The sequence below is a fragment of the Oryctolagus cuniculus genome, chromosome X (genome assembly GCF_051225735.1).
Source record: "Oryctolagus cuniculus isolate XC-2025 breed Fujian yellow rabbit chromosome X, ASM5122573v1, whole genome shotgun sequence".
NCBI lineage: Eukaryota > Metazoa > Chordata > Mammalia > Lagomorpha > Leporidae > Oryctolagus > Oryctolagus cuniculus.
The window spans coordinates 131,155,307-131,181,750 of NC_142888.1; the positions used below are offsets into that span (position 1 = coordinate 131,155,307).

The 26,444-nt window shown below is 48.4% G+C and overlaps 2 protein-coding genes and 1 non-coding gene across 6 annotated transcripts in view; 1 reads left to right on the plus strand and 2 right to left on the minus strand.

Moving 5' to 3' along the window:
• Nucleotides 1-2,990, minus strand: part of LOC149119763 (uncharacterized) — a 41,129-nt gene extending 38,139 nt beyond the window's left edge. The window contains exon 1 of the mRNA XM_089324607.1: nucleotides 2,857-2,990. The gene's annotated coding sequence lies outside the window, so the exon portion shown is untranslated. The remainder of the gene's footprint in view (nucleotides 1-2,856) is intronic.
• A 70-nt stretch (nucleotides 2,991-3,060) lies between these two features.
• On the plus strand, nucleotides 3,061-12,856 carry LOC103346708 (synaptonemal complex protein 3). Of its 4 annotated transcripts, none has more exons than XM_070066847.2 (9): nucleotides 3,061-3,184; nucleotides 3,889-4,020; nucleotides 4,554-4,629; nucleotides 4,799-4,833; nucleotides 6,370-6,487; nucleotides 7,720-7,819; nucleotides 9,269-9,367; nucleotides 11,438-11,542; nucleotides 11,654-12,856. In XM_070066847.2, exons 2-9 carry the CDS (start codon nucleotides 3,918-3,920, stop codon nucleotides 11,711-11,713), a joined length of 696 nt encoding a protein of 231 aa, XP_069922948.1. In that variant the 5' UTR covers nucleotides 3,061-3,184; nucleotides 3,889-3,917; the 3' UTR covers nucleotides 11,714-12,856. The 4 variants fall into 4 exon arrangements, with proteins under 4 accessions (XP_069922948.1, XP_069922949.1, XP_069922947.1 ...); XM_070066848.2 differs by having other exon boundaries at nucleotides 3,143-3,223; XM_070066846.2 differs by having other exon boundaries at nucleotides 3,184-3,298.
• Nucleotides 12,857-14,985: 2,129 nt separating this feature from the next.
• On the minus strand, nucleotides 14,986-16,113 carry LOC108176148 (uncharacterized). Its single transcript, XR_011385498.2, has 2 exons — nucleotides 15,971-16,113; nucleotides 14,986-15,709 (listed from the first exon to the last, which is right to left on the minus strand). It is a non-coding gene; the product is annotated as an uncharacterized LOC108176148 (transcript).
• Nucleotides 16,114-26,444: the final 10,331 nt, after the last annotated feature.

Here is a 26,444-nt window from a genome sequence, read left to right on the forward strand (position 1 = left end):
TTTGTGGCCAGTGACCTACTTTTCTAAGTAACCAGATCGGGTGTCGTCAGTATGGCCTGCATGCCTAAGGGCAGTCACTGCCACAGCACTTCTAGCTAATTAAGGTCTTTATGAACTCTGGCAAAGCTCTGATCTCCCTACTCAAATAATGAAAAATCCTGATAGATGCACACAGCTTGGAATACCCCGTATCTTAACTGCCTATTGCCTGTGGCAACCTAACCCAGACTTCAGGCCAGATTTTACACCAAATCCTCAAGTCTCAGAATGCCCTTCCTAAGGTAGTCATGAACCACTGACTAGCACAAGAATACATACTGGTACAACAAAGTGGAGCACGTGCAGTGATTAATGGGCTGTGTCACATTTACGCCAACAGAAACCTCAGAATCACGGTCTGATCTATTGTCCATTGACCTGCTCAGGATGAGAACAGCACCTAAGGCTGCCCTTAAACTGAGCACGTTTGAAACGCTACATTGAAGACCCTTTTCAATTCTGAGGTTCTCTTTGATCCCAGTACTCAGAAAAAGCATGTTGCCAAAGTAGGACAGGCACTAGAGGCTCTGAAAGAGTATGGGAACAGAAACTACCCCGGGACAAGTCCCCAAAAGTCACAAGCTGCCAAGCTCCCCAGGAGTGCTCATTCTGTTAAAAACTTGGAAGGGATGAACCACTTCTGACCAAATTACAGCCTACACGGAAGGGACCTTCCAAGGCGCTACTCAGCGCTCCCACTGCAGTTAAGATACAGGGTATTCCAAGCTGGGTACATCTGTCAGGATTTAACCTTTTACTTGTTGAATCTTCGTAAGTGTACATAAGATAAGCCTTCCTACCCTTGTGGGCCAACTGAAGACCTCAACTACTCTTCAAAAAGTTAAAGCATACGTAAAATCATTTCGTTTGGTCACCTCAAGGCCAGTGCACACTGTGGGAGACACGTCTTTCCTCCATCTTCTCATTTCTTTGTTACAGGCAGGAAAACTCCCTGGTGTGCTCGTCTCACAAGAGGAGATCCAGCTGTGTCTCATGAAGCTGCTTTCAAAAACTGTCTATTGCCTGTGGCGACCTAGCCCAGACTTCAGGCCAGATTTTACACCAAATACTCAAGTCTCAGAATGCTATACCTAAGGTATCGTGGACAACTGACTAGCCCTAGAATACATACTGGTACAACAAAGTGGAACGTGTGCGGTGATTAATGGACTGTGTCACATTTACTCTAAGGGCAGTCTGTTTACTGAGAGAGACAATTGAAAAACTTTACCACCAGGCTTGGTTCCATACTTTGGGTAAGGAAAGCCTATTAGTCCCCACTATTTGGGAAACAATAAATGCTCCCTTTCTTAAGAGGATCCCACCTATGGTCTGTCTTTCCAATTATGCTCGTGCTGAGTGACCAAAGTAATGATGACCATGCAGGGGCCACACCACTGGCACAAGCAGACAGAGATCTTCTGCCTCTTCACATAGACGCACTAGATTAGACAGGCAAGATTTCCACTCCCAGGATACGAAAGGTCCATGACCCCGACCAGTACAAAGTAACTCTAGAAGATGGATCATCATTCTTCAGCATCCCCTCAAGATCAAGGGACAGAATTCTCCAAGGGGAGGGAGGAGATGGCATGATGTAACTAGGCAGTTATTCGACGTTTAGGCGAGCTGTAACTCTTGTACCCTTGCAAAGCAGTGTCTGTCTCTTGAACTGGCAGCTTGATACGCTCACCCTCCCAGGGCGCACCTGTGGCATCCTCCACCGGGGTGCACGCTAAGACTCCACCTCATCTGTGTACCTGATGGGGGGTACCACACTGCACCTCAGAAACAAGTGGCAGAGGGGGAGGAGGCAGCATGGGGGGCGGTGGGGGGGGCAGGAGGCAGAAGGAGGAGGAGAGAGGCCAAAGGGGGGCGGAACAAGGAGGGGGGCTGGTGAGGGAGGCATGGGGAGGCAGTGGGAGGTGGGTGCGGGGGTAGTCGTGGGAGAGCGGGTAAGCCGTGGTTGAAAAGGGGAAGGGGGCAGGCGGGTGCGGGAGGGGTGGCTGGGGCTGGATGGAGGAAAGCCCGTGGCTGAGCAACTATGCTCAGAGGTGTGGCTCTTGTTTCCCCCCTTAGTTGCCGCAGACCATGGTTAGGAGGTGGGGGAGCAAGGTGGAGCAAGCAGGGAGTGGGCCAACGGGAGGAAGTCCTAGGTGCAGGAGCAGGCAAGGGGAGGTGCGGGGGAGGCAGGGTAGGAAGGGAGAAGGGTGGCGGGTGAGGGGAGTCCTGGGGTGCAGGCAGTCCTGCGGGGAGGGCGGGTGGAAAGGCTGGTGGGAGGAAAGATGGAGGGACGGCCAGAAGGACTGGCAGGAGGAAAGACGGGGCAGGCGGAGGGTGGAAAGTGCTGATGGGAAGAATGGGGGTGGGGGGGGCAGAATGGAGGGCCGGAGGAAAGATGCGAGGTTGGGAAGTGCCGGCGGAGGGACTGAGGACAGATGAGAGGCGGTGGGGGGTATGGGAAGGGCTGGCGGTAGGAGGGGAGGCTCGCTTTCTACAGCTGAACACGCTCAGGTGGCCGCTCTTGTTTTCTTCGCCTTTCACCACAGGCCACCCAACAAAGTACACTTTCTCCCGTTCTAGGGCAATACTTTGGCCCGCTCATGACGGGTTTTTCTGTGAGGGGTGATGCACAATCACAAGACGATGGGTATTTATTCCTCGACCGCTAAATAAATACGCCATTCGTATCTGCGCACGTTACCACTCTCTGGTTAGTATTTGCGCACGTCTCTAGTCTCCCCTAAGTATTTTTAGCTTGGCAGGAGACATGACCCCCAGGAACCCCGTTCAGAGATGAATATAATCGTTGCCCACCTCAAAAGGATGGAGTAGGAACAGGAATGGGCCGCTGTCCGTGGCGCTGGGTTAGGCACGGTGTCCGCGGCAGGCCACGAGGCCGGCATTGCCGCGCCATCGTCCAGGAACAGGAAGTGCCGGAAAACGACGGCAGCGTCAGAACGCCAAGCGTCACCCCCTCGTGCAGAGGGGGTTTCCGCGAGGCAGAAGGGGCGTGGCTCCGCAGGGACGGCCTTGCGCAGGCGTTGTGCTGACCAATCAGCACGCAGCCCGCCCAGAGCCAACCCTGTGTGAGAGGAACTCATTGCGGAGGGGGTCGCCGTTGATCTTGCTGTCTTCAGTGCCTGTGAGACCCCTGGGGAGGCGGCAGCAGCAAGTGACTGGGGTGGGCGGTGCTCTGCGGCCATTTGGGGACCTGGATTGGCTTCCCGGGTGGGGCCGGACCGGCAGATGTCTGGGGGTACATCCTCCCATTGGCGTTGTGTTTTGTCGGGGCCTGAGGGAGACCCTGAGGGAGGGCGAGCAGTGACTTGAAAGGCCGAGTTCGGGGTTGGGGTTGGGGTTGGGGTTGGGGCTGGGGCTGGGGCCCAGGCTTGCGCCAGGCGGCTTCCAGGCACGGGTTGGACCACTCCTGAGGTCCTTGGAGGGTGGTGTCGGAGGCGTTGGGCGGGGGGGGGAGCTGTGGGTCTGTGGACCCGGGGTGAGGCAGGGATGTCTGTGCGTGTCCCTACTGCTCTGCCAACGGTCAGGGCCTGCCATTCGGGTCACCAGAAGGCCTCCTGGGGGTGGGGGCTGCCTATGGCGCGTCAGCAGGCCCCAGTGCTGGAGCCGGGATCTTTCCATGGGAAGAGGGCGGCACAGGGGACTGCGGGTAGGTGTGAAGCGTGGGAGTGGCGGTCCCCTGCCCAGTCCTGCCCAACCCTGCCTGTGCCTCCCTCCCTGCCCGCAGCAGGAGGCTGGAGGTTCGCCAGGCGGTGGTGCCGTTGGCCTCCATGACGCGGCATCCGTGGCACGGCCCCCAACTCCTGTCCCCTGCCCCCATGCCTTTAGCCCGGGAGCCTTCACTCGCACGTGGAAGCATGCAGCCCGCCATGGCGCCCGAGAGCAGGAAGCGCTTCCGGGAAGCTTCAGCGACCCGAAGCAAACCCTCCCATCTGGAAGCCTGGAACTTGCGGCACCAAGGTAAAGGGTGGGCGGGGCCGGGGCCCAGCTTCTCTTATGGATGTGCCCTTCCCAGGGGAGGGCGGGGCTCATCTCTGGCACGTGGCACACTGGGCGGCCCCGGTCCCCGGGTCTTGCCTTTGGCCTCCACCGCGTGGCAGACGCGCCAAGCCCGGAGTCTGAAAAATGGCTTTGCAGACTTGGCAGTTCCCTCTTGAGGCTTCCACCACATGGCAGGGTGCCAGTGGCTTCCCACGGCCGCTGTCCTGGCCCTGCGCGTCCTTACTTCCCACGTGTCTGACGTGCAGCGCAGAGCTTTCTGAGCGCCAGACCCCGATGGCCTGGGACAAAGGCCAACGTAACCTGGTCTTGGGCCCTGGCCCGATTCCAGCGTCCTGCACCTGAGGAATGCCCCTGGCAGGTCTGCCTTCAGAGGGGTTGCTGGCCAAGAGGCTGAGAATCACACCCCACCCTGAGAGTGACGGTTCTCCCTGAGAAATGTTCCGCGTTGGCTACACCTTTAACCAAGTGTGTTTCTCCTCATTTCAACGCAGCCGGCAATCCAGGAATTGATCCCCACGGGAACAGCTCTGCTTCTGCTGGAGCAGCTGCGCTGGAAGTGGAAGTGGGGTAATGTGTTTAAAGTGTGTTTTGCCCGCCACCTAAGCTACATTGAGAACAGTGACCTTTGGCCCCACTAATAACTATTCCGTAGGAAACACGTGGCATGAGAGGTCTTCCAAATCACCTGCCATTTTATCTAGCTTTGTTTTAAATCTCTGATGTGGCTTTTCCACAGGGATGACGCCCAGAAGGTGTCACGAGGACGTACAGGTATGCTTTCTCAGCTATTTGCCCTTGCAAACAACCAACCTAAACCATAAAAAGCATTATAGTAGACAGCATTGCACGCTGGACTACAGGACTGGTCTCCTCGTATGTAGGATTCTGTGTCAGTGTCGTGAGTGATTCAGCTTCACAGGTTTCCTTACTTAGCTTTTTAGATTGTTGATGCGGAAAGCAAGAACGCTGCTGACGGTCTTCTGATGATAAGAGTAAGAGTGACCCTGTTGCTTTGTCCAGGTAGAAATGTCATGCATTCAAAGACAGTGGGGGGTGGGGGGAGAGATCTCCTTTTAGCACATATACAGTATGCGCTATGTTAATTTCTCATGCTACTAATATAGTTAATGTTTTTTACAGATATCTGATGTTTTCTTTGGAGTAGCCTACAAATTGCGTCCTCTGGAACACAGTTTTACTGTCAACAAACTGAGTATTAGAGATTTCAGATAATTTTTCTAGCTATTGAGGAGGTGCAGTTGGATCCAAACAGTCATAAATTTTGTAGTGCCGTGTGAAATGTCTGTTACGCTAGCTGTCTGAGAGGACCACACTGGTAAAAACGTGTAAATTGCTGGCTCTTCGCCAAGAGCCTTTAGCGAGAGGACCCTTAGCAAAGAATCCCAACCAATTTTGGACACCTGTGTAGAGATAACTCACCTGTGCAAGTATGCTTTGAGCGCTCTGTTCTTTTGGTGTGGACAAAGCTGTTCTTCTAGGAGTCGCTCAAGAGATGGATTGGTATGGATGGGTAGAGTAAGTTTAGAATATTTTTATGGCCCTGCAGATCCCTTGTGAGTAACGGAAAATAACTCAGTAGATTCCCGAGGGAAAATCCGATGCTTACTGAAGCATTACGTGTAGTTTGAGAATTTTTAGAAACACAGTAATAGTGGATACCAATGTGTTCTTCAAAGCTCGGGGACAGTCTCTACCCTTGAACCTATTTATTTGCTGAACGTGGAACTTGCATGCCCACAGGCATTGCCTCTCTCGGTCAACTTCAGCTAAAAGAATCATTTACCTGGTGGTTTCAAAGCAATCTTACTGTGTGTTGAACTATTTTTCTATCATTTTGATGGAGCTGCTAAGCATAAAATGCTTGGTGTGTGTTATCCATTTAGCGCTAACTATATTCTGCATAATGGTGTCCTTTGAACTTGAGGGTACCTCATAAGTGTAAACAATTTGATCTTTTTAACCAAGTTCTCATGAACTTGAAGTCGTGTTTTGAGACTCTTTGTACGTATTTTCACAAGCGGGAACTATTTTCGTGATTAGTCCTTCTTTCTCGTCCCTAAATTAAAAGTTGATCCATCCGTAAACAACTAGAGTTGGAATACTAGCATTGCCCCGTACGTGTTCACAGAAGATGAGTAAATCTTGCTTTTCGGAACGGTGTCCGTATTAGGATTTGTAGATGTCTTTCCAATACTGCTGAGCCAACGTCTCCCATGTTGATTTGGATATATGGGTACAGAGTACTTTTCCACATTAAGTTTCAGTGAGTATTTATCTTCCATGTAGCTGACGTTCAGTTGGCCCTTCCGGCAAAGAGAAGAAGGCGCACAGTGAATGCAGATAATTCTCCCAACGCTACCAAGGAGAAATTTGAGCAGATCTTGAAAGTGCAAAAAGAGCAATGGTAATGCGCTAGACTCCTTTGAATCGTAACATTTCTATCATTTCTCTCTCTTTTAAGATTCATTTATTTGTTTGAAAGTCAGAGTTACGCAGGGAGAGAAGGGGAGGCAAAGAAGAGAGGGGCCTTCCATCCGCTGGTTCACTCGCCAGATGGCCACGACGGCTGGAGCTGTGCCCATCCAAAACCACGAGCCAGGAGCTTCTTTGGGGTCTCCCACGCGGGTGCAGGGGCCCAATGACTCGGGCTGTCTTCCACTGCTTTCCCAGCCCAGGCCATAGCAGAGAGCTGGATTGGAAGCAGAGCAGCCGGGACTCGAACCGGCACCCATATGGGCCGCCAGTACTGCAAGTGGCGGCTTTATCCACCACGCCACAGCGCCGGCCCCTCTATCGTTTCTGAAGCGTTTATTGGTGCAGGGAACTTTACACAATCTTCTATTCATTGGTGACTCCCGGGAAAAGGCTATTTCCCCTCAGTTTTACTTTAGGTAGATAAGTTTCCTAACTTCTGTGTACATCACACACATGCACACGCATCAGAAACACACACGTGCACGCACACACGACTTAGAAGCCAACGAATATGATTTGTTTTTGTCCTTTCAGGTAAGGACGACATTTTCTTCCCATACAGTCAGGTTATATACACTTCTGGAAATGCGATAACTGACTGAAATGTAAATGTGTTAAAGCATTAGTCACTTGAGACTCAGTGATAATTCAGTTATGTAAAAACAGCTAATCATATTGTAAATGTTTTGTGTATTTTGACTACATTTTGTTAATTTTGTTTTTGTTGCTTAAATATCGCTGGTGTGCAAGTAGGAAGAAGCAGTTAGTTTGGAAATTGTCCAGGGTGAGTGGGTGTGATATCCTCATTGAATTCTACATACCATATGAGATTCTCCACGTCATATGATAGAAGGAGGAGGTGGAATGTAAACACTTTTAGATAAAATTAATATTCTGGAAAATGTACGGTGCACCCAATCCTCCTCTTGCTTCAAGAGGTAAAGTGTGTGAGACAGCTTCTGTACCAGTCAGTTAGGAACAAGCACCTCGGCAATGAGAACAAAACTTTTCTCCTTCTGTGTTCCCGTGAGAAGTTTTCAGCTACTATTTGTCCCCTTCTCCCTTTGCACTAAAAAAGCGTGTCAAATAGGTTTTGTTTGCGTATGTTGAATTTTCCATGTCATTGTGAAATCCGACTGTGCTCATCACTATGTTTTACAGGCAAAATATCCGCTACAGCTATTCTCGGCAGTTCCTGACTTTCTTTGAAGAGTGGGACACGGGTGTGCGGAAAACCGCGAAACAGCAGGAAAGACTAACTGTTGGTATCAGGCTAGGCCTCTTAACTGATTACTCGGTTGTAGCCAAAGTCTCCAGTAGCAACAGTTCATGCAGAAATTGCAGAGAGAAATGAGAGCTCATGAGCCCAGATGGACAAAGGAGGGTGGAAGGGGCGATGATGGGAGACTGCACGACCCTTTGGGCTGTGGTGAGCTTGTTAGGTCATCAGTCAGGCGTGAGCGTGGGTGGGGGGAGCAGTCACTGCCTTTTGGGGGTAGGGGGAGAAGGCAAGGAATACTTCCTGGATGCGGGCTGCTGAATGGACTAGTGGAATACAGTTACCGAGAAGCATTGCAAGTCCAAGTTAGGTTAGTGTCATGGTGATCGTGAATTTCAAGCGATACCAGCTGTGGTCACTGTAGCACAGCAGGTAGGGAGGTGGGCTTTCCAAGACTGGGGTATAGCCAAGCACAATGACAGAGGGAGAAAAGGGGCGAGGTCTGTCTTCAGGGCCAGAGATACAGTGACAGACTGTGGAATTTAAGGTGGGGTTGAGGAAATCGGTGCCACAGGGATGGGCTACTGGACAGCAGAAGTTGTTCCTTTTGATGATGTGAGGCCCAAGAGATTTCCCAGCTGTGGTACAACGTGAGTGACTCACAAAGTTTGGGCGATCGTGGCTACATGTTGGGAAAAATGGAGAAACACTAAGGTACAGTGGTTCCAGGGTGTCTGGTGGCTCCAACTCTGGTCCGACCAGTGGCTACCTGTGAAGCCACGAGAAAAGTGTTTCTCTGCCTCGATTTCCTTCTTTGGTGAATGGAGGCCTAAGGTGAGGACTTAACTCTCAGACACGCATTGAGATTAAATGAGGGATTTAGGGGATGATGTCATTGGATGGCTCAGAAAGGCACCTGACGTGTAGAGTTCTAACCTAATTCCACTATTATTTATATTGTGTACGCAGTAAGCTTACCAGGAATAACAAAATCTAGGGGCCGACTGCACAAGTGTGCAGCAGGTGGGGGAGAGGACAAAAGCACTGCTGGAGTGCAGGTCAGGGAACAGGACGGCCAGCATTATGTGCATGTCAGAATGAACAGGAGTGTATACACGCTTTCCATATTGGTAAGAAACACTGTTTCTCACGTGATATCTGTTAGGTAGGTAGGATTACTGTACGGATTTTACCAGTGCATGGCAGACTGATTATTGAGAAGAGTCTCTGTGGACTTTGAAATCAAGAACTAAGGCGTATGTTAAAAGGAAATTGCTTCCCACTCAATGACTGAAAGAAAGAATTAGTGTGTGTTCTTGGTGTAGAAATGTTGAACACACGCAATTAAATTTGTTCACAAAAGCTGTTAAAGCAGAACTCGTTAGCAAGTATTGATTTAAAGACAGGTCTTTAAAACTTAGCGTCGGTTGGTATATGTTTTCTACATGTCAAGATTTATCTGACTTTTATCCCTTCTTAAAAATATTGTAGAGGATGCTTCACGACCACCGAAGGCTTTTCCTGCAAGCTAAAAATGTTCAAATGGAGACGCTGACTACAGTTAAGAACCTGTATGAGGAATTCTTAAAGGTCAGTTGTGTTTGGTAATACAATGCATTCTTGAGAAATACCATGTGCATGTAGTGGTAGAAGACAGTGTGGTTCTTTCCACACTTACGGAAAAATAGCTTTTCATTATATATATTTGTGACTCTTATTCTTTTTGCATCTTTCAATTGATTCTTCCATCTTTAAGGCAGCCAGTGAATGTACTTTCCATTTTAGAATTCCATACTGGTCTTTATTTCGGCGGGGAGGGGGGGAGAGTAGGGAAGCAGGTAGGATTGGAGGGCTGTATTTAAATCAGGAATAGTTAAATTGTAAATTTGCCAAGGAAGATGCATCTTGTGCTCATAGAGTATTGATTGCTTGTTAACATGTTCAATTCTCATGCTTTCATGCAGAACAACTGATTTTTAGATGATCAGCAGTAAACGCAGTGGAAAGTAGGATGGAAGTCAGTCCTTTCCAGATGTCTTTTTTCTGGATATTCTACAGACTTTGTTTTGGTTGTTATCGAGCAAGTAGCAAGTGTAAGCATTGAGTACCCATTATTTTGTACCATGTCCTGTGAGGTTCATCTTGTCATACTTATGGCACAGTCACTTTTAGTTCTTTCTTCATAATAATGGTAAGAGATGGCCCAGACACTGACCTTTGTTTCCCGCAGGTATGCATGGTTCAGGAACCAATGCAGTCTTGTTTCCAGGATGTCCTTTTTAAGAGTCTTGTGATGCTGCTTATTAAAACGTCGCTCATCTAGACAGGTTGAGATGGTTTTTTTGCAAACTGCTCAAGGGAGCTTTGAACTATAAATCTTTGACCGGCCTTAGAATTCTCTGTCTACAAAGTGGTCATTTAAGAGGAGCTAGCAAGTGGAGAGACATGGAACTCCCATGTTCCCCAGCTGTCCATCTGGGAATCGGGGTGAAGACTCGCATAGAAAGATACCTTCTAAATGTCAGCGCTGGGTATTACCAAAGTTAGGGTAGAAAGTTTGGCACTAGGTTTTGGCGTCTTCCAAATCCCGCATCCTTCCCGGCCGGTGTCCCCTGCAGTTTTTACCCACCTCGGTGGTGGCACTTTCATTGCTTTCTTTAATCTCCCTTGCTTGTATCCTCACCTGAGTTCTGAATCTGCCATCCTCCCTTCAGAGGTCTTACAGTACCACCTTCCAAAGACACAGGCCCACTCTCTCATTCAGCCCTCCCTGTAGCTTCCCCCTTGTAAACGAGTGGTGGTTCAAGGACGCCCCCACCCCTGAACAAGCTGACCCACCCTCTGAGAGCTTCCTTTGCTGCATTCCTTCTTGACTCTCACCCCTGTAGGTTGATGGCTTTCCCTGAAGGAAGTCAGCATTGCTTCCAGGCTTTGCCTAGGTTCTTTCCGGAGAGGACGTGTACCTCCTTTTTCCTTGCCTATTGAAACCTTGCTCTTTGGCCAACTGAATCACTGGCGGTCTTCAGCTGTGTGGCCGCAGCATGTTGCCCTTCCCCTCCTTTCGATAATCGTGCTGTTTCGGCGTGGATGCTTGCTCCTGTCACGGGGATATGGAGGAGACGGTGTATTCATTGATCGTATCACACCATAGCACTCGACATGGTACATTTTCTTAGTATGTGCTGCTTCACTGTTTGTTGAATGAAGAAAGATTCAGAACATACTCTACGATACATTTTCCTGAACGCGAAGCTGACATTTAACAAACCGTTTATAGTTTCCTCTGAGCAACTCATGTTATGTGGAGCACTAGTGGTAGTGGGTGGGTCATTAGCTGTGAAAAATTATGGCATAACCTGACATGGGACTGCCAGTCTTTCTCTGTCTCTGCTCCATCTTCCCCTTAACTCTTCAGCTGCCCATTTTCCCCAACTCATTGTACAACTCTTGTACCTCCTGTGGCAGCATCGCCCTCAAATCTGACTTCTGAGAAATTTCCAAGCGGGTGCTTTTGTTGCCTATATTCATCACAATTCTTTATTTGAAATAAAAAGTGAGCTCATTTGAATATTTGAGTGTTACTCCTGAAATTTCAGTTTGCCCTTTTAGAACATGAGCCACGTGTGGTGGTTTCTGACTGAACCCGAGTTTCTGTTTTAGGGTATCAACGACTTGGAGCTGAGCCAGCAAAGCCTGCTTACTGATGAGCAAAAGAAGCTCAAAAACGAAATTGACATCTTGAAGAACAAAATTATTGCTGCAACTGTAAGCAGTCTGTGTTTAATACTGAAATCTAAGGATTGATTGATGCGAGCCGAGGGATATTTCACTTGCAGAAATGTGTGTAATGATTATCGGCATTTCCTTGTTTTGAAGGAGCAACAGCAAGAGTTGGCGAGTATTCAACAATCTCTGCAAGCCATGCTGCTTCTATGAATCTGAAGAAGGAACTTCCACTCAAGTTCTGTCTGAAAGTCCAACGTTAGCTACACTAATTCAAGTTCTCGCAGATATAAGCACATCTTCTTTGTCACTAGTTCGTTTGTGAAATGCAAGACCATGTTTCTCTTGCCCCCCTGAACCCTAAACAGTAATGTGATCAGCAGCAGTGGAGGGGTTACGTGTATAACACTCTGGCTCTTTGGTAGTGATGGTGAAGTTTCCTCCCTCCTCCGGTCAATGTACGTGTAGCAGTAGGGATGACAGGGTTTTCGGTTTGGCCTCAGCGGATCTGTGTCGGTCTCAGAAGGCAGAGCTCCCTCTAGAGGGTACATCGTCCTTCCTTGAAGGAGTAAAGAAGACAAACTGTAACCTGTGCACTGTCTTGTATTTCCTCCCTATGGTATGGAGCCAATTCATAAGCAAATGCTGTTTCCAAAAAGACCCTACTCTAAGGCCTTACAAGCATAGTTAAAAGCAACTCACCTCTGGGTGTTTGAAAAAAGCTAAGCTGGGACACATAATTAAGATACCTGGCGAGATATCTGTGCTAAGCTGTGGATTTCTGATTTTGTCATTTTCCACACAGACATCAAGGTGTCATTCAAGGAAGTTCTGGTCCACCAGTAAATAACACCTGGCCTTAGTGTTGATTGCCAGTATTTGGTTAACAAACTTAACAAACAAAATTGATTTGTTCGTGATGACGATAATTATTACTTTATGATAATTTAATTAGAATAAGTTGTTATGTAATGATTTAAGTTTCTCAATGCTTGTCTTCAGACAAAAGTAACCAGAGTGCTTTGCTTTTCCACTTTGATATTAGGTGAGAATGCGGAATTCAAATGCACATTCCTCTGAGAAATGATTAATTCTGATAGGTTTCCCTTTGTAATTAGAATACGTTGTTATGTAATGGTCTGATGATCTCACTTGTCTTCAGACATAAAATAACTAGAGTGCTTTGCTTTTCAGCTTTAATCAGTGAGAATGTGGAATTTTAGATGCACATTCCTCTGAAGAATGATTAATTCTGATAGGTTTCCTCTTGTAATGTATACATTTTACATTTAATGACACCTCAAATTGTTCTGTGGATACATTTCATGCAATAAATATGCAATTATTTAAAGTGTATTTGGGAAAAGTCAGTGAAATGAATTCTTTGTGCTGATGAAATTGTCTTAAAAATCATTCAAAAATACCGCGTTTGTTAGGAGAGGGGTGACTTTCTGTGGACTTTCCATTTTATTTACTTTTTGAAGATGTATTTATTTGAAAGTCAGCCTTATAGCGAATGATGGAAAGACAGACAGACAGACAGACAGAGAGAGAAGGGAGAGAGAGGGAGAGAGAGAGCTTCAATCCGCTGGTTCATTCCCCAGGTGGATGCACATTTCAGTACAAAAGTCTAAGAACTACATCTGATTATTAAGATCCTCACTTGAAAGAATTCTGACCGTACTGCAAGGGTAGAGTAAGTTCTCTAAGTGTCGTTGCTGAGAGTTCTGGTTTTCACTCTTAGCTATCTAAGTGACTTTATAACAGAGAATGAAAAGACGGGAGTTAGGATAGCATGGACTTAGTGACGTGATGGTTAATGTTTTGCTCGTCCCCTTCCTTCCTGGAATGAGTCAGCTGTCCTTCCTGGAATGAGTCAGCTGCCCAATTGAGTAGCTCCCTCGTTTTCTGAAGGGAAGGATTTTTTTTTTTTTTTTGCCATTAAAGAAACTGTTAGGTGAGGGTACGTCTGTGTGTATATGACTTTTTTCTTTTAAGCTTATTTATCTGAAAGTGTTACAGAGAGAGGGGGAGGGACAGACAGTTCTTCCATCCACTGGTTCACTCCGCAAATGGCTGCAATGGCTGGGGCAGGGCCAGGCTGGAGCCAGGTGTCCCATCTGAGTCTCCCATGCGACCTGGTGCTGCAGGGGCCTGAGCACGTGGGCCATCTGCTGTTTTCCCAGGCAGGTGAGCAGGGAGCTGGATCAGAAGTGGGACTCAGACCGGCATCCATATGGGACGTTGGCACTGTACGCAAGCAGCTGAACTCACTGCACCACCGCACCAGCCCCCTATGACTTACTTTTGTAGTACAATTTTAGGTTCACACCAGAAAGATCAGAAGGTGCATAGATTCACCGTATAACCCTTGTCCCCACTAGCAAGCACAGAATTCTGCACTATCGACTTTCCACCCTAGAATGGAACATTTGTCCCAGTCCCTGTACTTAAAATGGAAACATCATTGCCACCCAGAGTTCACAGTCACATTGGGGTTAAGGCCAACGGCTATGGTCTCCAGCAGTTGCTCAGTGTATGGGGCAGTTGTGTTGGCATTCACCGCCTGCCGTTGGGCAGCTTGTAAAACCTTCTCCCAGATGCACGGATCATGGCTACTGCCTCAAGCCACGGGCACACGCCCGCAGCAGTTTCCCAAAATCTTCCAGTTAACTCCCGTTTTAATGTTTGGCCACGAGTTTCCAACAAAGCCTGCAAGAGCTTAGGCCTGGGGTCCTGACTTGGGGTCTGGCCCATAGTGAGGAGTGAAAGTAAGTAACCAATCAGGAAAGGGAAGGGAAAAGGTAGGAGGATAGAATCACAGGCAGACCAGTTCATGGGGTGGCCATGAATTCTTTGTGCTGATGAAATTGTCTTAAAAATCATTCAAAAATACCACGTTTGTTAGGAGAGGGGTGCCTTTCTGTGGACTTTCCATTTTATTTGCTTTTTGAAGAGTTATTTATTTGAAAGTCAGCCTTATAGCGAATGATGGAAAGAGAGACAGACGGTGGGCGGGGGGCGGCAAAAGAAAATCCAAATGAAGAGCCGGTGACTGCTCTGGGGGTCCCTAGAATGGGACAGAGAAGCCCTCTCATCTAGCAGAGAGATTGGAGCCCAACTACCTGTGCCATCCTCCATTGCTTTCCCAGCCCACAGCGGAGAGCTGGATTAGAAGTGGAGCAGCCAGGACAAGAACTTGTACCCATATGTGATGTGGTACTGCCGGCTGAGGAATATCCTACTACACCACAGTGCTGGCGCCTGTCACTACTCCTTTTTTGAAGTGTTTACAAAATGTCTAATATTTATTTGCATGTAGTGTTTGTGTTTATGCATGTTTAAATATTTGCCTTCTTGTTGTACTGAAAAATAAATAATAAATATTAAGTAAATGATACATAATGTTTCAGATTTTCAAAAGGAAAAATATAAAGAATGACAAATGGAAATAAGCATGTAGTGGTATAAATGGTACTGCTACATTTCTTTTTTTTATAGAAAACTTTTATTTAACAAATACAAATTTCATAAGTACAGCTTTTGGATTACAGCGGTTCTTCCCCCCCATATCTGCCATCCCACCCCCAAACCATCCCTACTCCTACTCCCTCTCCCATCTCATTCTTCATTAAGATCATTTTTGATTATATACAGATCAACTCTATACTAAGATTTCAGCAGTTTGCACCCACACAGGCACACAAAGTATAGAGTACCGTTTGAATACTACTTTTACCGTTAATTCTCATAGTGCAACACATTAAGCACAAAGGTCATACATGGGGAGCAAGTGCACAGTGATCCTGTTGTTGATCTAACAATTGACACTCCTATTTACGACATCAGAGCACACCATTTAATGGGCAGGCAGGGTCACATAGCTGATTCAGGGCAACACTCATTCTACAGAATAAAGCTGATATTGGCACCGCTATGCTTTCTCCAATCAGCTTGAAGGAGCTCGGCCTCCTCACAGTCCTCCGGGAAGCCCTGGATGAGCAGGCCTCTGGCGAGCGCGGACGCCCAGCCACCTGCACCAGTCCTGCAGCATCGCCATCACCATCGCCTGCATTGCAGCCGGCCCAGGCTGATACCGGGAGCAGCGAAGGGCGCCAAGCGCAGACCAGGGTGGCACCGCGGCTGGGGGTGGGGGAGAACTGGGGCAGGAGCCGAGGGCTGGGGGAGAACGGCCAGGATCTCCGCCGCCTGTGAAGGCGAAAGGGGCGACAGCGCGGTTTAAGACCCACCCCGCTGCGACCCTCCCGCCTGTAGGCGCCTCTCCAGCCAGGCCCGACCCCGACCCCGACCCCGACCCCCGCCGCGGTCCCCGCCTCGCCCCCCTCTCGCCCTCGCGGGCCGCAACCCCGGCCCCGCACCCCCGCCCGGAGCCCTGCCCCAGGGCGGTCCCAGGGCCACGGGGTCTCCCCGGACGGACCACGCCTCCCCCACCCTCTGGGCCTCGGGCACCTTCTCCTGGGGCGAGGTCCTTCCGGGTCCGGGTCCCAGCTGGGGGCCGGGGGCTGCGCGGTGGTGGCAGAAGGCCCTGGCTCCCTTGCTGGCTTGCGCTGCCTCTGGCTCCCTGTCTGTCGGCGCAGCACGTGGGCCAGTGCGCGGGCGCCCTCTGGCCTCGGCTCTCTGCAGCGTGGACGCGGGGCGGGGCCGCGCTGGCGGCAGAGCGCGGACCCTCCGTGTCGCCCCGGAGGAGGCGGCCGGGCCATTGGCGCAAGCAGCTCATGCTGCCGGGCCGTCCTCGCGGCCGCGGCCGCTCGGGGACCGACACCGACCTTGATGTCGCTTGATGTCACCTGCTCTTCTCTCCCCACTGCCCTCCGCCCCGACAGGTGGGGCCCTGGGGCACGAGGGGTCCGAGCTTTGGTGGCCAGGAGTCCGCACGCCTTTGGCTCCCCCCTGCGCTCCCCTGGCTCGCACCCAGCCCTGTGCCCCACCACTGTGAGATGCGCCTGCCCTTGGGGCACAGGCGAGCAAGGGTCAGCAGCTGTGGGTGCCCGTCAGGCTGTGTTCGGCAGGCGGCAGGGGGCGGCTGGGCACGGGCGCGGGCGCGGGAGGGGGACGCGCTCTGGGGCTTGGCCTGCTCTGCCCTTCCCCCGCCCCACCCCGGAGGACTAATTCAGAGGCCAAGCCAGGAGAAGAGCACCTCAAGTGGGTGTGTGTCTTTGGCGTCGGTGCCACGTGCGCTAGGGTGCGCTTACGCCACGCTGCCGGTGCCACGTCGCGCCACAGTGGGACTGCGACGTCGGCGCTGCGAGTCTCCTTGGACGGGCCACAAGCCTTGGCCGCCTGCTATGCACCTGTTTCCCATGTCTGGCACTGTGCAGCTGCTGTGCCCCGAGCCCAGGAGGGTCACCAGCGCCTGGCCTTTCCCGCTTTGCCTAATGTGAAAATGGCAAATGACCCACCCGCTAGGGTCAGTATATCACTGCGGGGTCTGGTGCCAGGTGGAGCCTTATGCCTGCGTCCTACCCTGGCCGCCTCCTCTCAGGGACAGCGCTAGGCGGGGAGTCTCTGTGGCGTCTATCTCAGTGTGCGTGCTGAGGGGCAGTGTGCCGGGAGTGGTGTGCTCAGGGTGCCCCCTGTGCCCTGTGCCTTTGCCAACTTGATGGGCTATGGGGCATTGCTCTGCTGGCCGGGAGGCAGCGAGGGTTTCCACACAGATATGTTAAGTTCCTTGCACGCAGTTCCTCAGTCTGGGACCTTATTTGTAGTTCAGTATTTAGCATTGCTAAATGTAAAGGAAGCCCTAATACAATCGAATGACTTTCTTATGCCAAGGGAATGTCAGACACCGAGACTCACAGGTCCACAGGGAGAATGCTGCGTAAACATGGGTACCCCGCCATATGCTCAGGGGGTATCAGTGGCCCCCAGTAATTCGGATAAAAGCAGGGGAAAAGATTCTGCTTCAGAGCCTGCAGGAGGCAAAACTGCAGACACTTTTTTCTTGGCAATTTTGGAGTTCACGTTAAGCTTTGATGGTCGTCGATATATGAGTCAGTCTTAAGAAAAAAATAAACTTAAACATACGCCCACCTTTTGGTTCAGCCTTCGCAGTGCTATTTATTTATAGGAGAATGAAAAACAAATACATGCAAAAAGAATCCCATAGGATGCTTCCAATAGCTTTATTCATAATTACATTCCTACTCTGAAATCACTCCAAATACCTCTCAGCCAGGTGCTTAAAACAGAAAAGTGTCCTCACAAAAATTCCAATGATATTTTCACAGAAATAGAAAAATAATTCTAAAATTATTATGGCACCACAAAAGACCACAAATAGCCAAAACACTCTCGATAGAGAAAAAACAAAACTGGAGGCATCATAGTTCCTAATTTTAAATTATATTACAAAGATGTAGTGATCAAAACAGTCTGATTCCAACCCATACACAGACATATAAAGCAATGGAAAAGAAACAAGAACCATTAAATAAACCCATGCATTTATGGTCAACTAAATTTTAACAGGGCCACCAAGAAAAGACAGTGGGGAAAGGATAGTTTATTCAGTAGACATGAGACATGTAGATATCCATATCCAAAGGAATGGAATTGGATCTTTATCAGACACCATAAATTCAAAGTGAGTTAAAAACTTAATATGTGGGGCCAGCACTGTGGTGTAGTGGGTAAAGCCACCGCCTGCAGTGCTGGCATCCGATATGGACACCAGTTGGAGTCCTGGGTGCTCCACTTCTAATCCAACTCTCTGCTGTGGCCTAGGAAACCAGTAAAAGATGGCCCAACTCCTTGGGGCCCTGCAGCCACGTGGGAAACACAGACCTGACTCCTGGCTTCAAATCTGCTCATCTCCATCCATTGCAGCCATTTGGGGAGTGAACCAGTGGATGGAAGCCACCAGTTGGAAGTCCCCAACCGGGACTAGAACCCGGTGTGCCAGTGCTGCAAGGTGGAGGATTAGCCTAGTGAGCCGCGGCGCCGGCCGACCAATGGGATTTTATCAAGCTAAAAAGCTTTTGAAAAGCAAAAGAAACAACAAACGTGATGAAAAGGCAGCCTTGAGGTTGGGAGAAAAGATTTGCAAAACATATATCTCATAAAATGCTAAGACCCAAAGTGAAATGAATTTCACACAACTCAATAGTAAGATAAATGCGCAACAAACAAAGCCCCAGCTAGCCCAATTAAAAATGGGCAAAACACCTCAACAGATATTTCTCCAAAGAAGGCATGCAAGTGACCAATAACAATGGGCAAAGGCCCTCAACATCACTATCAGGGAAATGCAAATTGAAACCAGTCAGATATCATTTCATACCTCTTAGGATGATTATTCTCAAAAAAAAAAAAAATCCACAACAGTTAGCAGGTACTGGTGAGGGTGTGAAGAAAGGGAATCCTTGTGTAATGTTGGTGAGCATATAACCTGGGGTAGCCATTATTGAAAACAGGAAACTTTTTCAAAAATTTAAAAATAGAGCTACCATATGGCCCAGACATTCCTCTCTGTTGGATGTATACCTAAGGAAGTAAAATAAGAACCTGAAGAGATATCTGGGCTCCTGTGTCCACTGCAGTGTTATTCACAATAGCCAAGATACAAGAATGACTTAAGTGTCCATCAACAGATTAATAAAGAAAACATGGCAGGCATCCAAGGACTTTGGCCACCTTCTGCTGCTTTCCCAAGTGCATTTGAAGGGAGCTAGATCAGGAGGAGGCGGATTGCATCTGGTCACAACTCAACAGGACGCAAGTAAGGATGGGATACTGGTGAAGTATAGATCCTCGTTCTCTCTGGGTAAGGATAGCATTTTTTTCCATGGACCCTCTGAGCTGGGTTGGAGAGCCAGGGGTCAGATTTCCATTTCCTTGGCAACCAAAACCAGATTATTTGTATTTCTCCAGTTGAATGCCCAGTGCCTAACAGTTATTGATAAACTTACTTAAGCTGCTTCAGAGGTTTTGGCCTTTGTCCTAGGGATGTTTTCTATATAGCGCTATTGGAGATGATCAAAGATTCTCATTCTTTCTAGGAGGGCATTGTTCCTTTCAGCTTACAGCTTCCCACCTCTGCAGCCTTGTGCATGCCCTCCCCTTCTACCAGCCGATTTTGGAAATCATGTTGAGCCCTGGGGAGTCTGTCTTGGTACCATGTCGCTCCCCCTCTTCGCGGAGGAACGACACTAGACCCTGCGCTGTTCTTTTGTCTGCTCGGCTCTTCCCGGGTTTGCTGCTGGTCCTTCCCGGGTTGGCTGCCGACCCCTCCACCTCTGTGGAGGGGCGGCTCCCCCTGCCACTTTCCCCGCTTCCGCGGAGGAGCGGCACACCGCCAGCTGGCTCTCTCAGGGGGCTGCTCAGGTGTTCCTTCAGATGTTCCCTTTAGATGTTCCTAGTGCATGTTGTCTCTCTCCTCCTTTACAGTCCTCTTCCACCAATCCCAACTCTGCTGCCCACACGCCAAGCACGCTGCTCTCCTCCAATCAGGAGCAGGATCAGCTCCTGCAGCTTATCAGTCAAACTGGCGAGAGGCAGCTGCGTAGAGGTTGTTTGGGCTCTCTCCCAGCGCCATATTGTGGGAGAGCAGATGCATAGAATAAGTCTTAATTCCAGTAACAGTCTAGTCCGAGTTGCTCCCCACAGTACCACTCTGTAGGTTCTTCTAGAATGCCCGTTTCCCCCTGAATACAAAGTAATTGGAATACAACTCTGGGAAACCATTGTTTCCCAACAGAAATAAACTAAGTCCATTTTCTTTTCCAAAAACAAGAGGTTCCAGTTTCTAAACCAGACACGGTCAATCTCCGGGTTGGATCCACGAGAAGAACTGTGGCTACAGGAAAGAGAAGTTCTGTGACATTCCTGTCTAGGTGAGTGAGCGAAAGCTTGGTAAGTTAGCATCCTTTCATTCACTGAAGGAGTGCATGGCCTGTTGCACGTTCTGCTAGCGAGAGCAATTTTGTTTGTTTTTATCAGTCATGAGAGACACCTGTAGCTGATCCATTCATAGAAAGAGTGGAAACTGATCATTTGCAGGGCCTGAATTGAACTGGTTTGCAATTCCAGCTCTGAGGAGAAAAATGAACATTTTAAGGATTCTGAACGTTGACTGAGCCTTTCATTTGCCTGTCATACCTGCCCACATCTCAGCGTTCTTCACTACATATGAGACATTTCAAATTGCATTCTAGGTCAGAGGCTATCTACATTTCGACTCAAAATGTAGTATGTTTAGTGATGGCAGCTGAACCACAAATGAAGCACTGGGAAGAGAGTGACAAAGGAAAACATTTATTTTGTTTTTAAAAGATATTCATCCATGCAGTTAATATATATTTTTACCCAATCACATTTGTTTTACAAAAACAACATTTGCAGGGCCGGCACTGTGTCATAGTTGGTAAAGTCGCTGCCTGCAGTGCCGGTATCCCATATGGATGCTGGTTCGAGTCCTGGCTGCACCCCTTCTGATCTAGCTCTCTGATATGGCCTAGAAAGGCAGTGGAAGATGGCCCAACTTCTTGGGCCCCTGCACCCACGTGGGTGACCTATATGGGAGACCTGGGAGAAGCTCCTGGCTTCAGATCGGCACAGCTCTGACCATTGCTGCCTACTGGGGACTGAACAAGCAGATGGAAGACTTCTCTCTCTCTCTCTCTCTCTCTCTCTCTCTGTGTGTGTGTGTGTGTGTGTAACTCTGACTTTCAAATAAATAAACCTTTAAAAAATAACATTTGCTCCTTCTAGTTAAAAGTGTTAAAAATGCACACATGAGGAAAACACAGAAGTCCTGGGGCTGTACCACCCAGAGACAGCGTCAACCTTTGCATAAGCGTTCTCCCAAGCATGCCTCTGCATGGTTACATGTACAGATGTGGACACTTTGATGCATATGCTGTAATCCTTCACCTGCCATTTTTCTGTGATTTATGTGTTGTGGGCAGCTTTCCATGTCAGTTAACATACACATGTACACAGATATTCATCCTCTTTAGTGGCTGCTGGACTATTCCACTGTATCAATTTATGATAATCTGCTGATAGCTATTTAGGATGTTTCTAGGTCTTCATTATTGTGAGCCATACCTAAAATATGAAAAATCACAGCTTTCAAACTAGTGAGACTGTCTTCAGGATCAATACTTAGGAGTGTTATTGACAGGGCAAATGGTGAAAGGCAAGAAATCTAAAATATATAGTTCTTTTTTTGTTCACAACTCTTGCATCATTTGTACTAGATGTCAAATAAATCTGAGTTGGTCTTAAAAATGAACTGATGGCACTTTGCTAAAAATTCCCCAGGCTTATGAGGAAAATGTATGATATGGAGGTGGGTATTATCTTTAATCTGCTTGTCTTCATCTGAGTCTTTTATTTATTGTTCCTGCTTCTTTAGGGCTTCCCTGGAAGCTGGAAGTTTTCCTCTGTTTCAGTCCTGAGCCCCAGAGCATTCACTCTGTATTTTGGGTTATCCCACATCAATATGCTGGGTATTGGGAATAAATAATAAGACAGCACGCACCTGTATTGCATTTGATATGCCAGGCATGCAAAGTTATATGTGTTTTACAAATATAACTGAGTTTATCTTTGAAAATGCCCAAGGGAGTAGATATTATCATCTTCTTCATAAATAAACTGAAGCCCTGAGAGACTAAGAAGTTTGTCCAAGTTCATCATGCAAGTAAGTGCATGGGCCAGTAACTCATGCAGCTTGGCTCCAGAAGCTCCCAGACCAATCTCAGTCAGTGTGCCTCCCTTGCCAGTCCCTACAAGCCACTTGCACAGATTCTTTGTGCTTTAGCCCATTCACTTTTGCAAATGGATGTCAAGGGCATCCTCTCTTTCCCCACCATCCCAGTCAAAGAATTTAGATGTGGGTGGTTCCCTGTGTTCATTTGGTAGAACATGTTGCTCCTCTTGTGTGTGATTCCCTCCTCAAGGGCTGACATGTGGTTCTTTTCTCTACATTTCTTGCTTCTCCTTAAGTTTCAAGGTTTAGATCATTCTGCTCATCCTGGAAACAAAGAGCACACCAGTTTCCCTTTTGGAGACAGTGGGTGGTTTTGCACTGGAGCTGCAGTCTTCTGAGCAGTCCTAAACATTGGGCTGGATAAAATTGAGATTTCCCCCTCCTGATTTGGGAGGAATGTTTCTTGTTGGTGGGGTTTTACTTAATCAGAAAAAAGTATCATGTGCTCATGGCAGAGAACTATAAAGAAAGGAGTAACGCCACTTGTTAGAGAAAGCAACTATTGTTTTTCTGTATTTCATTCTAGCCTAGTTACGGAGCTATAAAATTCATATTATGCCATGTATTTGTATATAATTTTGTATAACTCTTCACATGTCATTTCAAAATCGTGATCCATAATGACTGTGGAGCATTTAATCATCTAAATGGATAATTTAATCATGTCTTTATTGTTGGAATTTTAATTTTCTCTTCTTCACAGTGGTTGCTCATACTGTTATACATTCTTTCTTAAAATTATTTATTTATTTATTTATTTATTTGACAGGCAGAGTGGACAGTGAGAGAGACAGAGAGAAAGGTCTTCCTTTGCCGTTGGTTCACCCTTCAATGGCCGCCGCAGCCGGCGCGCTGCGGCCGGCGCACCGCGCTGATCCGATGGCAGGAGCCAGGAGCCAGGTGCTTTTCCTGGTCTCCCATGGGGTGCAGGGCCCAAGCACCTGGGCCATCCTCCACTGCACTCCCTGGCCACAGCAGAGGGCTGGCCTGGAAGAGGGGCAACCGGGACAGAATCCGGCGCCCCGACCGGGACTAGAACCCGGTGTGCCGGCGCCGCTAGGCGGAGGATTAGCCTAGTGAGCCGCGGCGCCGGCCTTATTTATTTATTTTGAAAGTCAGAGTTACACTGAGAAGGGGAGGCAGAGAGAGAGAGAGAGAGAGGTCTTCCATCTGCTGGTTCATTCCCCAGTTAGCCCCAAGGGTCAGAGTTGCGCCAATCTGAAGCAAGGAGCCAGGAGCCAGGAGCTTCTTCCAGGTCTCCCACATGGGTTCAAGGGCCCAAGGACCTGGGCCATCTTCTACTGCTTTCCCAGGACTTAGCAGAGAGCTGGATCGGAAGTGAAGCAACCGGGAGTTGAACTGGCGCCCATATGGGATGCTGGCACTGTAAGCGGTGGTGGATTTACCCACTACACCACAACACTGGACCTATTATACATTCCTGTACTTAAATCTCTATGAAGAACTCTGTTTCATCCCTCTGGAATAAGGGCTAGAATATTTTTTCAAGTTCTTCTAGTTTACAATCTTACAGTAATGTATTAGAATATGTCTCTGTATACCCTCCCAGCATGTACAATTGTTTTATTTTAAATCATGTCTCCCAATTTGAAAAGGAAAAAATTGTTTTCAACTTTTATTTCTAAAAAGTTGAAGAAAACATCCTTAAAATATTTATTGGTCTTTATTTTTTTCCCTTTTTTATGTTAAGGTCCCCCTTTAGAGACAGGGACCATGGAGGACCATAGTCCTTTAATCTGAGCATCTCAACTCTCCTGCTACTTTGCTCTCTGAAGCATGGCCTTTGATTTGCAGTGTGGAGCTGTCTTAGTCAGCTCGGGTTACTAGGACAAATGACTATAGGCATGGTGGCTTAAGCAACAAAGATTTATTTCTCGCTGTTCTGGAGGCTGGGAAGTCCAAGATCAAGACGCTAGCAGATCCCATCTGCTTGGTTGTTCTCACAAGGCAGAGCAGCAGAGAGAGCTCTCCCCTGTCTCTGCTTTGAGGACACTAACTCCATTCCCGAGGCCCACCCCCATGATGTAATTACCTGCCAATGGCCCCACCTCCTAATACTAACCCAATAGGGGATGAGATTTAAACACAGGGATTTGAGGTGGGGCCATAAACACTCCATAGCAGGAGTCCATACTTCATTTCTCCTCAGCCTCTTGCCCCACAATTACTCTGTCTTTTACTTCATAAAACTGCCTCTCTTCCCCCTGAAGTCAGGCCTGCTTTGCTTCCCATTGGAATCAGGACTTCACGTTTCATCCAGTTTCTTCTTCTTACTAATGTGAGGTGCGTTTCCTTGAGTTGGCAAATTCTTCAACTGTGTACTCAGGAGGTCCCAATCAGTCGGCCCTGCCCCTTGTTCTCTGGGATCCTTCTGCCATGCCAAACATTGCAGGCTTTCTTGAGAATCCTTGATCTCCCTGATGTGTGTCAATCCCATTCTACCTTCCTGCTTCCTAGCCTCCCCCAAATGCTCCTCGGTTCTCTGTCCTCCCCCAGTTGAGCCTGCTATATACTTGCCACTCATTCAATTTTTTAAAAGGTTTATTTATTTATTTGAAAGGCAGAGCTACAGAGAGAGAAGGATGGAGTGAGAGACAGAGAATGATTGAGATCTTCCATCTGCTGGTTCACTCCCCAAATGGCCGCAACGGCTGGAACTTGGAGGATCCAAAGCCAGGACCCTGGAGCTTCTTTTGGGTCTCCCGCGTGGGTGCAGTGGCCCAAGCCCTTGAGCCGTCTTCCTGTGCTTTTACAGGCCACTACTAAGGAGCTGGATCAGAAGTGGAGCCCATTTGGGATGCTGGTGTCACAGACACTCATCTCACACATTGTGTCTCTGGCAACACTTGATAACAAGTAAGATGGCCAGTTCCTGCTGAGGGGGTTAAAGCAGAATGGAGCTGAACCTGCCCTTGCTCTTGAAAGCCCACCAGATTCTGGAGACATGGGCTGTAGTCCCAGCTGTGCCTGACCTTGTACGCCCTGCCCTCCCTGGGCCTGATATCTAGTGCTGTGGCTGTCCTCAGTCCATCAGAACCATAAGATCCATGGGAGAGGGCTGTAACCCAAGGAGAGGGGCTGTGTCAGGGAAGACTTCTCCCCCCTCTTGTGAGTCTAATTGCCTGGTAAAGTCCAAGGAGAAAGGTGGGAGGGGCATCATTAGTCTTGTGCTTAAAGAGGCAGCTTGAAGACCTCCAGGATGTGCAGGTCCAACCTAGGGAAGATGTAGTCCTGCAGGGCAAACCCAGCGAAAGCCCCAGACAGGTGGCACAATCACTGCCCCCAGGTGCATTTCAGGCTCAGGCAGCTGTTGCCCTGCTGTGTGTACAGCTTTGGACCTCCTGCCTAGCCCCCATTAGTGGGCAGCAACCAAAGGGCTTAGAACCAGGAGCACCTGTCCACCAGGGCTGCATTTGATGTTCCATGATGGTGTTTCCTTGACCCAGAGCCATGCACAACACCTGTTGTTGGAGACCGTAAAGCTTGTTGGCTGATGGCCACCAGGAGGGGCCAACTCCTTCACCTGTAGCATGGCTGCTCTGAGCTACCTCCTTCCTCTGTAGCCTCTGCCTTTGCTACAGTCAACAGGCATGTGATTCAGGACTAGCAGTGGGGCTGGGAGAGGAGACACACTCTTGAATAATGGAGAGGATATGGCACTGGGGCAGGGAAGCACCTAGATTTCATTTTTGCTGAAATCTGCTGTCACAATCCCTGCCCCCCCACTCACACTCACAGACATGGCAGCAAGCACTTTCCACCTATCACTGATGTCACCCTTTCCTTTCATTCAGTGCTCTTTCTGGAAAGCCTCTTCCGGACCCAGCCTCTCGTTAGATCCTAGACATTGAGCAGTAAATGTCATAGCAAGGCCTGTTCCAGAGGTCCTTACAGCCTATGGGGGAACAAACAGTAACTTGGGGGAGGGGAAACTGATACAATTACATGCCATGAAAAGTGTTAAAAATAAAAGATGAAAAGTAAGTGTTGTGGGTTCTGGTTAAAAAGGCTGCTTTCAGAAAGTGAGAGAAGGATGAGAGGGGTTTCAGGCTAGTGAAGACCAGGAGAAAGCAAGTCCTGGCATGTGAGTGGAGCGACAAAGGTGTGATAGTGGAGAAAGTCCTTCCAAGAACCTGGAGTAGAACCAGGAAGAGGGGGCAACTGGGGGCTGTGTGGAGAGGATGAGGC